The 13,974-nt window shown below is 54.1% G+C and overlaps 6 protein-coding genes across 6 annotated transcripts; 3 read left to right on the forward strand and 3 right to left on the reverse strand.

The window, feature by feature from the left end:
- Positions 1-767: 767 nt before the first annotated feature.
- On the reverse strand, positions 768-1,319 carry BO95DRAFT_429302 (nuclear transport factor 2 family protein; the record flags this gene model as incomplete). The annotated part of the gene is made up of 1 exon (XM_025584887.1): positions 768-1,319. The coding sequence occupies one exon, from the start codon at positions 1,317-1,319 to the stop codon at positions 768-770; it is 552 nt and encodes a 183-aa protein (XP_025445228.1).
- A 275-nt stretch (positions 1,320-1,594) lies between these two features.
- On the reverse strand, positions 1,595-5,666 carry BO95DRAFT_45076 (non-ribosomal peptide synthetase). Its single transcript, XM_025588033.1, has one exon. The coding sequence runs from the start codon at positions 5,566-5,568 to the stop codon at positions 1,738-1,740; it is 3,831 nt and encodes a 1,276-aa protein (XP_025445229.1). The 5' UTR covers positions 5,569-5,666; the 3' UTR covers positions 1,595-1,737.
- A 1,799-nt stretch (positions 5,667-7,465) lies between these two features.
- On the forward strand, positions 7,466-9,185 carry BO95DRAFT_356223 (uncharacterized protein; the record flags this gene model as incomplete). The annotated part of the gene is made up of 3 exons (XM_025582292.1): positions 7,466-7,556; positions 7,623-8,130; positions 8,183-9,185. The coding sequence occupies 3 exons, from the start codon at positions 7,466-7,468 to the stop codon at positions 9,183-9,185; spliced, it is 1,602 nt and encodes a 533-aa protein (XP_025445230.1).
- Positions 9,186-9,232: 47 nt separating this feature from the next.
- Positions 9,233-10,375, reverse strand: BO95DRAFT_450959 (NmrA/HSCARG family protein; the record flags this gene model as incomplete). The annotated part of the gene is made up of 4 exons (XM_025588052.1): positions 9,233-9,298; positions 9,359-9,700; positions 9,755-10,285; positions 10,334-10,375. The coding sequence occupies 4 exons, from the start codon at positions 10,373-10,375 to the stop codon at positions 9,233-9,235; spliced, it is 981 nt and encodes a 326-aa protein (XP_025445231.1).
- Positions 10,376-11,116: 741 nt separating this feature from the next.
- Positions 11,117-11,761, forward strand: BO95DRAFT_407887 (peroxiredoxin-like family protein; the record flags this gene model as incomplete). The annotated part of the gene is made up of 1 exon (XM_025584087.1): positions 11,117-11,761. One exon carries the CDS (start codon positions 11,117-11,119, stop codon positions 11,759-11,761), a length of 645 nt encoding a protein of 214 aa, XP_025445232.1.
- A 1,115-nt stretch (positions 11,762-12,876) lies between these two features.
- BO95DRAFT_440180 (uncharacterized protein) lies at positions 12,877-13,545 on the forward strand. Its single transcript, XM_025585898.1, has 3 exons — positions 12,877-13,086; positions 13,161-13,245; positions 13,316-13,545. Exons 1-3 carry the CDS (start codon positions 12,945-12,947, stop codon positions 13,416-13,418), a joined length of 330 nt encoding a protein of 109 aa, XP_025445233.1. The 5' UTR covers positions 12,877-12,944; the 3' UTR covers positions 13,419-13,545.
- The last annotated feature ends 429 nt before the right edge of the window (positions 13,546-13,974 follow it).

Consider the following 13,974-nt stretch of genomic DNA (forward strand, 5'->3'; position numbering starts at 1 on the left):
ATTACCTTTGGCAAGAAGCGACTGCTATTTTACATGTTTAATGGTTGTTTTAGTTGTATACAGGTTACCTGGCATCTACTCGTTAAGGTAGCCCACAGTGCTTCATCAATTTGATAAAATGTTACCTCATCCATAGAATCCGGTGAGTACTGTACAGTACTTATATCGGCGTGTGCGTGTAACGCCTCGCTTCAACGAGTCACATGATTTCAAATTGAACTGGATGTATGTAAACACCATGAAATCTGTGGATAATTCCTCCTTCCTTAATAATCCAACGATTCTTGACGCATCAAGCTTTTCTCTTTGAGCAAGTAAATGCATCATTATTACGTTCGTGATCAACAACTTATATATTCTCAGGTGTAGACTAGTCAATAATATCAAATACCTAGAAAGATTCTCCAAACTCTCATTACAATCCCAAGGTCCACTATTTATGACCTTACAGATGTCATACAGAATTGCATATAGAGTCACCAAAAAGTATGTTCACAAGAACAGAAATTAAGAGACGGCTAGCATGTAAGCTACCCAAGAACTGTAGTATACCACCACCCACAGAGCAAACATATCAAGCATCACCCTTAATTGAATCACTGTACCATCTCCCCGGTATACACGTATATGATATACACCCCCGACCCAATCCCAGCAAAGGACCCAAACCCAACATATAGCATCAAACTTAAACATAACACCACCCCTTCACCCCCAACCCACCCCAGCTCGCTCCTAACACCCCCAGAACCAACACAATCAACACCCTAAAAGAAAGCAATCGGATTCCCCCCCTCCCCCTTAGAACCAACCGCCTGCTCTACATCCCAATGCTCCACCATACACGTCCCGACCATGCGGATAATATCCACGAGCGCCGACTCCCCTCCCTCCGCCCCATCCTCCTTCGGATTCGGGATCACCCGCGTATGCGCCACGCCAAACGCATTGCCCGCTGCGTCCCACCCCACGAACGCCCGCTGCAGCTGCGAGGTCACGTCCGGCACGAGGTTCGTCAGCTCCGCGGCCGTCTCGGTCACGCCTGTGCCGGCCACCAGCGGTGAGTGGTTGATGTATTTCCCGGCGACGTAGTGGCTCAGTGCGTCGGTGAGGCGGTGCTCGGTGTACATCAGGTTGGTGAAGGTGGTCCACGCGGCGAGTTGCTCGGCGGGGGTCGCGGTGGGGGTTGTGGTGTTGGGGCAGTTGAGTTGGGTGAATTCGTCGGCGTTCGGGGATGGGGTGGTTGATGTTGCGTGGGTGCTGGTGAGGAGGAGGAGGGGGAGGAGGAGGGTGGTGGTTGTTAGGGATTGGAGGTACATCTTGAATCGAGTGCTGGAGTGGATGGGAGGTAGGTGCATACGTGGAGAACGCGGTGGGTTCTGTTGTCTTATGTATCGTCAGAGTTGAACATATCGGGGTGGTTGGAAGGAATGTTGAGTGGAATGTGTCGGTTGTTGGGTTCGGGGCTGCTCGAATATGGGTCTGAGTCTAGGCCCATTGAAGGGGATATAGGCAATGCGGTGAGTGGTGTACTGTGTTTATTTGAAGAGGAGGTAGGAAATACTGATTAGCCGAAGAGACGGTGAGACCTAAGTTGAAAGAGAAAGTGTAAAATTCTTGGTTATCGAAAATAAACTCTGAGATATTAATACGTGATGCGATATACCAAGCATTGGGAAAACAAGAAACCTTCATTGCAGCACTCATGCATGTCTATACTCTATCATCATTGACCCATTAAATCGGCTCATCCCGGGGCTCGATCAACACCTCATTAACAGAAACATGTGCGGGCTGGCGCAGCGCATACACAATCGAATTGGCGATATCCTCCGGAGCCAAAACCTCCGCCCCCGACGGCTCGCCATACTTCTTAAGCGCTTCCGCGTCTGTACTCATCCCCAATAGATCCGTGGCAACGTTGCCAGGCTGCACACTCGTCACGCGCAGTCCCGTTCCGGCGGTCTCCAGACGCAAAGACTGCAGAGTAGCCTCCACGAAAAACTTGCTAGCGGAGTACACGCCCAGACCCGGGAACACCTTCCGACCGGCATCAGAGGAAATGGCCACGATGTGTCCGGCGCCGCGGGACAGCATGCCCGGGACCGTAGCCGACAGGCAGTGCAGGAGACCCTTACAGTTCACATCCACCGTTTGCTCCCATTCATCCGTCTGCACATTGGCCATCATGGTGAAGTACATTACACCCGCACAGGAGACGAGGATGTCGATAGGGCCGAGTTCCTGGGTGGCATCGTGGAACAAGGCGTCCACCTGTGCCTTGTTCGTGACATCTGTCCTTTTAGCAATAATCTTGCCTCCGTGGGCTTCCAGCTGCTTCTGCAACGACTCGAGAGCTTCCACACGACGAGCGGCAAGAGCAACATGGCAACCTTCGCGTGCAAGAGCGGTAGCCACTGCTGCACCAATGCCGGATGACGCGCCGGTGACAACAGCCACACGGCCGCTAAGCGGACCTTTGACCAGCTGCGCAGTTCCGTTCAGCGCCTGCTGGCGCACAGGAGGCTTTGACAGCCATCCTCTGGCAAACCAGTGACGGGTGTAGGTCTCGAGCAGCGCCTTGTCCACCTTCGGCCGTTCCACGCATGCCCGGAACGGTCGGGTGGCCGCGTTATCTAGCACGACAATGTCCCGCAGGAATTCCACAGTCGGCATACCACTGCGGAGGATATCCACGGTGAACCCACCGTCACCACCCTTGACGTTACTGCGCTTCTCGTTCCACAGGGTAACCCATTCATCCCAGCCAAGAGGCTTTGTGGGGTAGCCCAGCTCGTTCAGAGCAGCAAACACATCGCGCGTATCAACGGGTTTGGGGTCACCCAAATGGAAAATGGTCTGCTCAGCATGGGTCTGAGTGGCTAGATGGACGATGGCCTTGCTTACGAAGTCCACCGGAGTCATCTCCGCGCGCCAACCTTGAACTTCAGGGGCGTAGCCCAACTTGATCGATTCCACAATCAAAGCGGAGAGAAGATCCCATGCGTTGGCAGCACCGGTAGTACTATGTCCACTGATCGTGCCGGCACGATGGACCTTCACGGGCAGACCGCGACGGCCGGCCTCGAGAACGAGCTGCTCCGCGACCCACTTAGTTTGTCCGTATCCATCGAGCAGCTTGGTCGGAACATCCTCCACATCCAACAACGTGTCCTCCGGCCAGCCTTTCTCGCCCGAGGCGGGCAGGACCCCGTTCGTGGAGACGTACTGCACTGTGGCGCCACTCTTGCTCGCCAACCGGAGAATCTCACGCGTACCACCCACGTTGGGCCCGCGCAGGGCGGCATAGGGGTACACGAGGTTAACGGTAGCCGCAGCATGCACAATCACATCGACACGAGCAGCCAGCTCATCGAACGCCTTCGCTGAAAGACCGAACCGTGTGCGAGAAAGGTTTCCTGGCAAAATCTCTACACGCTCCATCACGGAATCGCGCCACAAGCCGAGATCAAGAAGGTTCCGGCGAATGCGTGCCACGCCCCCGGGCTGATCATCATTCGCAGGCTCATTAAACCGCACCAGACAAATGATCTGGGCGGAGGTGTTTTCCAGCAGATCGTGGAGCAGAAAAGCGCCGAGGAAACCAGTCACGCCCGTCAGAAGGACAGTGTTGGCTTTGTCAATGGAGCAAATCGTGGCAGGGTTCGCAGGTCGGATGTCATCGTCGAGAGTAGCGTCCGCACGCAGAACAGCTGGAAGATCAGCTTGCACTGCGGCTGTGTGTCCATCACGAATCGCACGGACGGTCTCCAAGTGGCCAGCCAGGGTTGTGGTCTCCGCCAGCCGAGCAATGGGGACCCGGAAGCCAAAGTGCCGGGACAGGCGTGAAGAAAGGTCAGCAAGCGACAAAGAGTGACCCCCTAGGTCGAAGAAGTCATCCGTAGCAGTAAGAAGAGTCTTGGATGTCTTGAGAGCTGCAGCCCAGCAGGCTGCGACCTGGTCCAAAATGATCGGGTCTTGATCCGCCGCTTTGCTGTTACCGTTGGTGTGAACATCAGTCTTGGGGGGAGGCAAGCGCTTGAGGTCGACCTTGCCCGTCACATCATGAGTGGGGAGTTCCGGCAGTTCTACCCACAAAGCGGGAATCATATAGTGCGCAAGGGACTGCGCCAGAATGCGACGCGCCGCAGGGCTGTACCCGGCCTCGTTAACCTCAACCGTCGGCCGGCCGGCAGCGTTCCTGTCTGGCACGATGTAGGCCACCAGCTGCCGTTCCAAACCCTCGCCATGAGCGACAACTGCACAGTGACCGACCGCGAGGTTCTTGACAATCTCGCTTTCGACCTTGGCCGGCACCACGGAATATCCTCGCAACTTGATCATCGATCCTACGCGACCGGTAATTTCGAGGAGTCCCGAGGGCAGCAGCCGGGCCAAATCACCGGTGCGGTAGAGGCGAGACCCGGGCTGTGTATCAAAGGGGTTGGGAGAGAACGCTTTGGCGGTGGTCTCGGGCAAATTGAGGTATCCACGGGCAAGCAGTGGGCCGGCCACGAAGAGCTCTCCACTGACTCCCGCATCGACCGGTTGGCCACTCTCGTCCAAAATGTAAATCTGCTTTGGATCTAGAGGCGGACCGACCGGGCAGTAGGTCGCTTCCTCATCAATGATCTCCCGAATATCCCCGCAGGCGATCTCATGCGTCTCGCATGCACTGTAGCAGTTAAGTAAGCGAGTCTGCGGGAGAGCCTTGATCGCGCGACGGGCCAGATCGGTCGTGACCACTTCACCATTTAGCCACAGCGTGCGGAGCTCGGGAAGACGTTCATCGATGTGGGGATGACGCTGCAGCACGGTCGCCAGCAACGTGGGCGTCATCAAGGTCTCTGTAATCTTTCTCGCTGCCAGCAGGTCGACCAATGCTGCGGGATCGTAGCTCGCGTCGTCCGGCACTGTCACCACGGTGGCTCCTCGCAACAGCGGCCGCAGGATCTCCCAGATAAAGAAGACATTGCAGGCCACACGGTCGCCGGGTTGCAGGTCCTGAACCCCGAATCGCAGATCATAGGAAAGCACTGGAGCTCGGTGAGGATTGGCAATACCCTTGGGCTTGCCTGTCGTCCCAGACGAGTAGGAGACGAATGCCAGTCGGTCCAAATCATCGTCGGCTGGCAGCGGAGCCGGCTCGGTCGCGTGACCATTTGCATGGGCGGCCGGCTCATCCAGGACAATCAAGGGCACCTTGCTCTTGATCTTGCCCACTTCCGCCCGGTGAGTGATCACGACAGCTGGATTGCCGTCCTCAATCACGTCCGCCAGCAGCTCTGGCGGGTAGGCCAGCTCCAGGACGAGAAAGGCGCCCCCCGCCCGCAAGGCGGCCAAGCAGGCAATCACATAATCGGCACTTCTTGGCAACAGCACGCCCACCAGCGTATCTCGGCTCACTCCATATGTGCGGAGGCGGCGGGAGAGGCAGTCGACCTCGCGATCGAGCTCCGCGTATGTGAAAGTGGTCTTGTCATCCTCGAGGGCTACCGCGTCGGGGGTCGCTTTCACTTGGCGAGAGAATAGGGCCGACAGGTCTTTTGTGGTATCGAGGAAGGGCATGGTTTCGTTAAATTGAGAGAGAAGGTGGACGCATGAGAGGGAGGAAGCAGTCGGCGAGAGGAAAGGTGGAGCTCGGGGAGTATTCAAAGGGACTGGGCAGGCATGCGTTGTCAGCTTGATGCAGTGATAGGTAGGATTGCATTACACTGCAGACTCACCGGCAGATTGATGAAAGAATTGGAGGAGAGCTTTCTTCTCACCGAGCAGGACAGAAGGTGTTGTGTTGTTGATTAAGTAGTGACAGAGTGTTTAAAGAAAGAAAGAAAGAGAATTGAGAGCGGTGGAGGAGGGAGGAGGGAGGAGGGCCCCGGGGTGTGTGTTTGTGGGCAGAGAGTCGAGACATCCTGGCATAACCGGTTTGGGTTAGTCTTCCCAACATCCATATTCATGGATCCATTGATCGTATCTGGGAAACTGGGTATCCATGGCTCGCCAGTGCCAGTCTATTCAGTGAAGTGGGTTGCTCCAGGAATTCGAGTCGTCTTCGACTCATCAGGGTGGGTGTCATAAAGTTTCAGCCAGGTACTTATAACTTTAGTTACTGGGTTTATTAAGGATGACGGTGGTATGGTAGCAAATGGCCGTAAATTGTCCCCTGTCGTGCATGCATCAGTGGCGGATGCCCCTCTTCGTTCTCACCGTGGACTCACTGGGCACTGCACTCCTTCTCCCGAGTCTTCCCCCTCTTTTGCCGAGTCACCTGACCTCTAACTTACCCATGGTCTCTCCGCATTGCTGGTTGTTGCTGGTTGGGGGCCAAGCGGTTCCACCCGACCTCCGTCTTATTATCGTCGGGTATCGATTGGTCGAAGGCGCTGACAGGTGGGGCCTCTGACATGTGATTGCGGGTCAACTGTTGGTCCGGGCTCGCAATCACATGCTTGCGGCGGTTTTTGTTGAGAGTCGACCTAAGCTGAGGAAGCCAAGCTTAGGAAGCTGAGTGATGCTACAGCAATTGATTCTCCAGCTCCTCCAGGCTCACATGACTTCTTGCCTATATTGCTCACCGCCTTTGATTTTGTTGAGATTAAGATCAAGAAATGACGGTGCTATCATGGATAATGATCCTGGATACTACCGTGGACACCTGGCTAGGCCCTGGAAGGAAATGATAGTGGGGCGCTAGCTCTATCCCAGATCAGGAAGGTACCCTGAGATTTCCCATACAAAAACGACTGCCGGTGCAATCAGCCACACGTGGCCTTCGCGCCTTCGCAGCCCACAAACCTCAGTCTTTCCACACACTATCCAAATCATCAAGATTCATGGGGTCTGCGAGGCGTTGGCGAGAAACCAACAAGGAAATCAGCAAGGCATCGTCACCCATCCTAGTTTAGCTACCGCTACGGATCCCATGATAGAAGAGGGTGTCACCGCTTTCAGATCATGTGACTGCATCTACGGCGTGCTTGGGCGCCCGTAGAGCCGGAATCCTTCTTGGCTTGGCTGTTTCTGCCATTGGCAGCTTCCCTTACATTCGTCTACATGACAGAGGCATCTATTCATTACCTACCTACCTCAGGCTGTCCGACATGAAACACCAATTTAATTCACACTTTTCAGAGTCCTTCCTCCACAGCGATCAGCGATATAAAAAGCGCCGCCTTACCGATGGATTATATGCACCAGCTGAACGGCTATACCGGCCGCTCTTAAGGACTAGCGTGGGGCATGAGCGTCTTCCAGCCGCACCCCCTCATCTCCATCCATCAGCCACATAAAAGCTTGCTATCTCGAGCCAGATAACGCCAAGCGGAAGTATTGTACGGAGTACCAAGATCGGTATCACCACTGACTGATCACCCACATGGAGAACCACGATTTTTTCAACGAGCACGAGAACAAGGTGGAGGAAATCCGGAGTTCGTCCAAAGATGGTGTTTCCACCCTTCCGATGATGGGTGCTGCCACAGGGAGTGAGATAGACCCCTTCAGAACATATCCCTCCACACTGCCCTCGGACATCGTCAGCAATTGCTTGCAGTATCGTATGTATACTGCATTATGGACCCCCCCCCCCCGAAAGTCTACTCCCCACTGATTCTTGGCTGTAGGGTTAAGCATCATGACGCCTCGAATGATCCCGAGCTCAGGAGCCAAGAACCCTTATCTTGATGCTTGGCTGCCCGTCTCCCTGGAGAACCCAGCGCTGTTCAATGCGCTGCTGTTCTCAGCCGTCACACATAGGCTCACGCATTGCCTCGTGAATCAAAAGAACACACCGACCTCGATGGTCTTGGAGAACAAGCAATTGTTAATGTTATGTCAGCAAGAGGCAGCGACGAGAGCGAACAAGGCGCTGCAGCACGCTGCAACTGCAGTAACAGACGCAAGTATCCTGGCCGTTCTCATGTTAACTGAGGCAGTGGATCATGCCTTTCAAGATCGAGATTGGACCGGCTCTTCGCCATTCAATTCGCCACTACAAGGCCTACAATGGCTCAATATTCACGGGGCGCGTGTGCCGCACATGTCTCATCAGGCGGGCCTCTGCAAGCTAGTGGCCCTGAAGGGCGGGCTCCAAAGGATCAGGATTCCGGGAGCCTCCTTGGCGATTTTCTAGTAAGGTCCTAATGTGTTTCTTTGGTAGCAGCCTCGCTAATCTTGCACTTAGCCGGACCTTGGTGAACTCCACTTTGACCTTGACCAAGCCTCAGATTCCATTTTATTCCAACCGCGGGCATGACAATTCCGATTGGCGGTTCCATTTCAGTTCGTCTGGGGGATGGTGGGACCATGGGGTGCAGAAATTCCAAAATGCTGGCCTACCATTTGCCCTCGCATGCGTATTGCAGGGTTTCGTCATGTACTGCAGCATGGTTCATGCATATGTGAACGGCGACAATGCACCACACGACACCAGCTTGTTGTGTGACATCCGGAACCTAGTCCACTTCCATGTCATGTCGCTGCCCACAGGAGCGGAATGCGACGACAGAGAATGGTACCCCGGATATGAAGCCTGCAGGCTTGGCCTGCTCATATTTAGCGTCGGAGTCATTTTCCCCATTCCTCCTGTCGGCTCGCCACTTCCCCGTCTCGCAGGGCTTCTGCGCCGGGAGTTGAGCGAGGAACCTCTATTCGATCATTACACACTCGATGCGGACAATGGGCTTCTCGTGTGGCTCCTTACGATCGGTGGCATAGCCGCGCAGCACACCATCGAAAGATCGTGGTTCGCACAGAAGCTTGCAACCGTCGTCAGTCTTACCTCAATCCCAAGCTGGCGTTCTCTGCGGGCACTGCTTAAGGCCTTCCCTTGGTTGGATTGTGCATGCGATCATGCCGGAGAAAGGCTGTGGGAGGAGGCCCAACGATCCACCTCTCCGCCGTCCTTGACAGATGCGCCAGGTACCCATCGCTACACAACGAGGCTCCAGCCATGTCTCCATTGCCGCCGACGAAGGGTGAAATGTGACAAGCAGCAACCATGTCAGAACTGTGTCAAGCATAACCATACTTGCAAATACACGACTTCGACACTCGAGGAACAGGTTGAAACTTCAACTACGGGGATGACGCATGCCTGCGGTGTGTGCCGCCAGCGGAAAGTCAGATGTGATGGACAGAGACCTTGTAAAGGATGCCAGAAATTGCAGATATCATGCTCAAGGTAAAGATGCTATGGGCCATCGCACCACTAGCTGAATACATATTGCTTGCTTTAGAGAATAGAGCAAAAGTCGGTTCGCTCGCAGTACTCCTTGAAGGAAGTCATTTCGATGCCGAACTATGTCCTGTTAGAACCTTGGTCCTGTTTCCAGGATCCGGGCAAAGGCAATCTGCTTACCTGCGAGGGTCGGACCACCGTGGGATCACCTCCGTCATAACCGAACTGCTGCGCGAAAAGCACGTTCTCCCCAAATTCCCGACCGAGTCCACCAGGCAGGAGCTTCTCGAATGATTCAATGGTGTGCTGTTCGTAGCCACCGTTCGGTACTCCCTGCGACTGGCACCAGATGTCAAGATACGCCTCCCATGACAGGAACTCTCCGACAGCCAAAAGGTTCAAGCCGGGAAGTCCATCCGCTACCGCTTTAACACACCGACCAAAGTCATTTTGCACGTCTCCAAAGGGAACGGGAATGTCAGCCGGGCCAACCCCGGAGATTCGATAGGAGCCCTCGGCTTGCTAGAGAAGAGCGTCAATAAACGTAACCTCACGAAGAACAAGTGATGACGAAACCTTTTTTGGTGTTGTCGGAAGACCCCATTGCCAAAGCAGATTGAAGTAGATCGGTGCCTGGATCTGCGAGAAGCGGTCTTTCAAGCCTGGCAGACTTCGAACATGTTCGACCACCACCGCTTTCGAGTCCATGTGGTAGACTCTGGGGAATTTTCCTTTGCTCCACTTATTCGCGGACGCCATGGAACTGAAAACAAAGCGTTCCAATGTCGGAATCCGGGCGGCGGCCTCCGCCAGATTCTTTCCCTGCTGGACCTCTACTTCAAAGCAATATTCCGTGAGGTCCTGGTCTGGTTGTTTCTTCGTCATGCTCTCGGTGTCTTGGAAGATTGTCCAGAAGTCAGTCACGCCGAAGATGATGGTTGCATTCTGGAATGCTGCTTCCAGGCTGTCAGGGTAATTCAGGTCCCCGTAGACGATCTCGACGCCTCGCGCCTGTAACTCCATGGCTTTGGGAGAAGATGGGTTGCGGGTGACACCCCGGACCTTCCATCCTGGAAGCTGGAGGTATGTGCTTGCGACGGAGCCTCCCTGTAGATTGTAAGTAAGATGCCCTGGTTTCGTGGAAAGCACACTTGCCTGGACTCCCGTGACACCTGTGATGGCAATCAACTTGGACATCTCAGCAATTTCTCCTGGACTTTTATGGCCGAAAACAATAGAGCTTGGGTGTGCTGAAAGGCGAATGATTCGTTATTCGGTATTCGAGGTCAAGCAGCTTCTTATATCATTTTGGAATAACTTTCGTGTCGAATTACCTCGACCAGAGGCTCATGAGGCACTTCCAGCAACCCTTTCATTCTCTCGTGGTAGCATTGGTAATCAAGGAAAGCGTCCAAGAGCCTCAAATCCTTACGTCTGCATGAATTGACCACACCCAACTCTTCGTATTCACTTTCTGCTGATGAAGCATGCATTGCCAACCTCCCCAAAGGCCGGGTCCAAGAATGTGCGGTGATTGGCTCAGCGCGGGCCCTCGCCGAGCTCGGCGAGACTAGTCCCTACTAGGTAAGCGACGCCGATGGCGGGCAGGGACCCTCCCGCCCCCACGGCCCCGATCTAATCTACATCTCCGTCAACGCTTCGGCTGCGGCTGAGGTAGATTTCACGAGACTTACTAATTCTCATGTCGCATGGATTTCCAAGCATCGTCTTGCTAAGCATCAAGAGTGCATCATGCCAAAGACCCTGTGCGGCTCTAAGTTAGTCGCAGGATGATAGCTATAAAGAGCAATGCGATATCCGGCCCAATGCCACTTTTCTCACCATCGCATAACACAATCCACCTGTGCAGAACATCCCAAGTCTCCATTCCCATTAGTCCAAACTCTTCTCGAGCTCAAACCGCCTGAAAACCTCAAAATGTCTCTTCAAGCCTCCCTCCAAAGCGCCTACGCCGACTTCCAAAAGGCGGCCCCAGCCCCCGTCATCGACACCTTCAACTCCGGCGTGCAAGCCCTGCAAGACTCCTTCGACGCCAGCAAAGCCATCCAGCCCGGCCAGAAGCTCCCCGACTTTACCTTGAAAGACGCCACCGGCAACGATGTCACCAGCGCCAGCCTCCTAGCCAAGGGCCCCCTCCTCCTCTCCTTCTACCGCGGGGAATGGTGCCCGTTCTGCAACCTCGAGCTGCGCGCTCTGCAATCCCGCCTGCCCGAATTCATCGCCGCGGGCGTCACCCTCGCGGCCGTCTCCCCGCACCTCCCGGACACCTCCCTGTCCGTGGCGGAGAAGCACGCCCTTGAATTCCCCGTGCTCTCGGACGTGGGGAACCAGCTCGCCCGGCAGCTGGGGATTGTGTGGAAGCAGCCCGAGGCGTTCGGTCCGATCCTGACCGGCTTCGGGGTCGATTGGGAGAGGAAGTACGGCGATCAGAGCTTGGAGGTGCCGATCCCGGCGACCGTGCTCGTGGGCGCGGACGGGGTGGTGCGCAATGTGTTCTTGGACCCGGATTACACGAAGCGGTTGGAGCCGGAGACCGCTCTGGAGTGGGTTCGCGCTCTTTAGGGATATGATATTATGGACTATTGGTTGGATAGTAGATATTTCTAGCTCCTTAGAAGTGCCTTTGTTTGTGCCTAGCTCAATTTGGTGGAAACTTGTCTCGTGTTACCTTTTCTGACTGGTGTAGAATCTCTTGAGTGAATCTCCATGTTCGATGCGTAAAATGCAGTGCCACCAGCCACTAATGGTCCTACCATTGTTTGATTTCCATCGATATTGCACCCCTCTAGCCGTGGGTACGCGGCCACTATCGCCCTTACACTCCGCTCGCATGACCCAATCACGTAGTTCAGCCGTGAAGCATATTGTCGACATACTAGACGCTCAAACCATCGCAGCAACAATTACCGGTACAACCTCGGGGAGATGAATGTTGCATAAGACAATATCACTTGCCCATATGATTTCTTACGTTCTAGGAATCTCAGAGCAACAATGCAACCCCGAGATTTTCACAATACCATAGATAGATTGATTCTACCCCCGCGAACTCCAGGCCAGCCCAATCGTCAGGCCCCGAACTCAGTCGATGCTAATTACCTGCACATACCCAAGTCATATGGAACAAAGTCAGTAGAGTGGAGCGTCGGGTGCCGAAGGGTTCGTGTGCGATAGTTTAGTACGCTGACGGACACGGAGACGGATTGCTCTTACTTGGGTTAGCTGCGCCGAGCTCGGCGAGCCCCGCGGGCGGCGGAACCACCGCAGGAACATTGTCCACTCTGTAGTTCGGGTATCAGCCTCTTTTTAGATAGTCTAGCTGAAGACATGCAGCTTGATGTCTTGGTTCACGAGGCTAAGCCGTGCAGAAAGAGCATAAGCTTACCAAGCCGACTGATGAGAGATTCAAGTGGAGCTTCGCAATACGACCGAGTCAATCGTGCCCTAATCCGGCTCTGAAGGGTCCAGCTAAATCTACTCGATTTTGAGACCTATACGAAGTATGCATGCTCTGACTCGAGCGCGCATCATGTCCGTGAGGCTGAAGAAAGAAGACTCCTACCATATTGGTCTTTCAAGCAGAGACACCCAGGTTGAGTATGTAAGCAGGGGCATTTTCCAACGATATATAAACCCCTTCACAACCTCCCAAGTTTGACTGCAATCACACTCGACAAGCCAATCCTCCTCATACTACAACATTACATCTGCCTACCTACATCTACCATCCTCACCCCCTATCACAATGAAGTCCATCGCAGCCGCCGCCACTCTCCTCAGTCTCCTCCACGGAGCCACCGCCTCCATCACCTGGGGCACCATGTGCACCGGGACCGAGTTCACAGGCACCTGCACGAACTATCAGAGCACCAACGTGAACCAATGCAGTATGTTCTCACTTTCTCACTCTTGCCCTGACTCTGCCCAGTCCGCCTTTTCTTAGCATACTGACACCCGAAAGTCTCCTTCGCCGGCAAGGACGCGAGCTGGAATGATAAAGTCCAGTCGGTCAGCGTGTGGGATGGCAATGTCTGCACCTTCTGGATGTAAGTATATACGATCACTGGGGAAGGATGACTATCGTGTATCACGGGACTGATATCTCTCTCTCTCTAGTGATGTTGGCTGCAGCGGTTCCAGCAGCGGAGCGCTTGAGGGGGCGTTTGCCACCATTGGCCAGCCTAAGCAGTGGAGTTCGTTCGCCTGCACCTATGCCTAGGCGTGGTTTGTCGAGTCTGCAGGCCTGCTGTGTTTGTGGGTATGAAAGGAGTGGGGCGCGGAGGTTGGGGAAGAAGGCTGTTAAGGGACCGCTTAGCGTATTCAACATAGGCGGGTTGGGTTCTTTACAGCCCACGCGGGGATAATTACTGATGGGAGGTGGCGAGAGCGTTATTTGTCGGATTGTACGTAAATGAAGAACCAAATGTAACGTTCTTGAACATGTCATAGATTTGAAGACAACAGCCATGCAAGGTATAAGCTGACCTGTCTGCCGGTCGGTCGATCGCCACTCTAGCCTAGCATGTAGTTTTATTCATTTGGAATGGAGGCGTGTTACAAGACACTATGTTGGTCTTGATACTCAAAAGCAGTCATACTATGCTACACAGGGTTGATGTATATAGCGATATCTCAGGGTAAAAGCAAATATGTAGTAGATGGGATGACGTGGCAGTGCCAGCGCCAAGGCCTGCCTAGAAAGATCAAACAGGTAGAAATAAGTGATATCTCTTTCTGTTCGAAGATCATCCCTGACCAATCAGTTCGTCAACGCT

This window comes from Aspergillus brunneoviolaceus, assembly GCF_003184695.1.
Source record: "Aspergillus brunneoviolaceus CBS 621.78 unplaced genomic scaffold BO95scaffold_13, whole genome shotgun sequence".
Classification (NCBI taxonomy): domain Eukaryota; kingdom Fungi; phylum Ascomycota; class Eurotiomycetes; order Eurotiales; family Aspergillaceae; genus Aspergillus; species Aspergillus brunneoviolaceus.

What these genes read in the sequence shown, in the direction of transcription:
- BO95DRAFT_45076 (XM_025588033.1), bottom strand. Translation starts at nt 5,568, where the DNA reads ATGCCCTTCCTCGATACCACAAAAGACCTGTCGGCCCTATTCTCTCGC.
- BO95DRAFT_440180 (XM_025585898.1), top strand. Translation starts at nt 12,945, where the DNA reads ATGAAGTCCATCGCAGCCGCCGCCACTCTCCTCAGTCTCCTCCACGGA. An exon ending in CACCAACGTGAACCAATGCA is followed by an intron (nt 13,087 to 13,160) that starts GTATGTTCTCAC and finishes GACACCCGAAAG; the next exon opens with TCTCCTTCGCCGGCAAGGAC. An exon ending in AATGTCTGCACCTTCTGGAT is followed by an intron (nt 13,246 to 13,315) that starts GTAAGTATATAC and finishes CTCTCTCTCTAG; the next exon opens with TGATGTTGGCTGCAGCGGTT.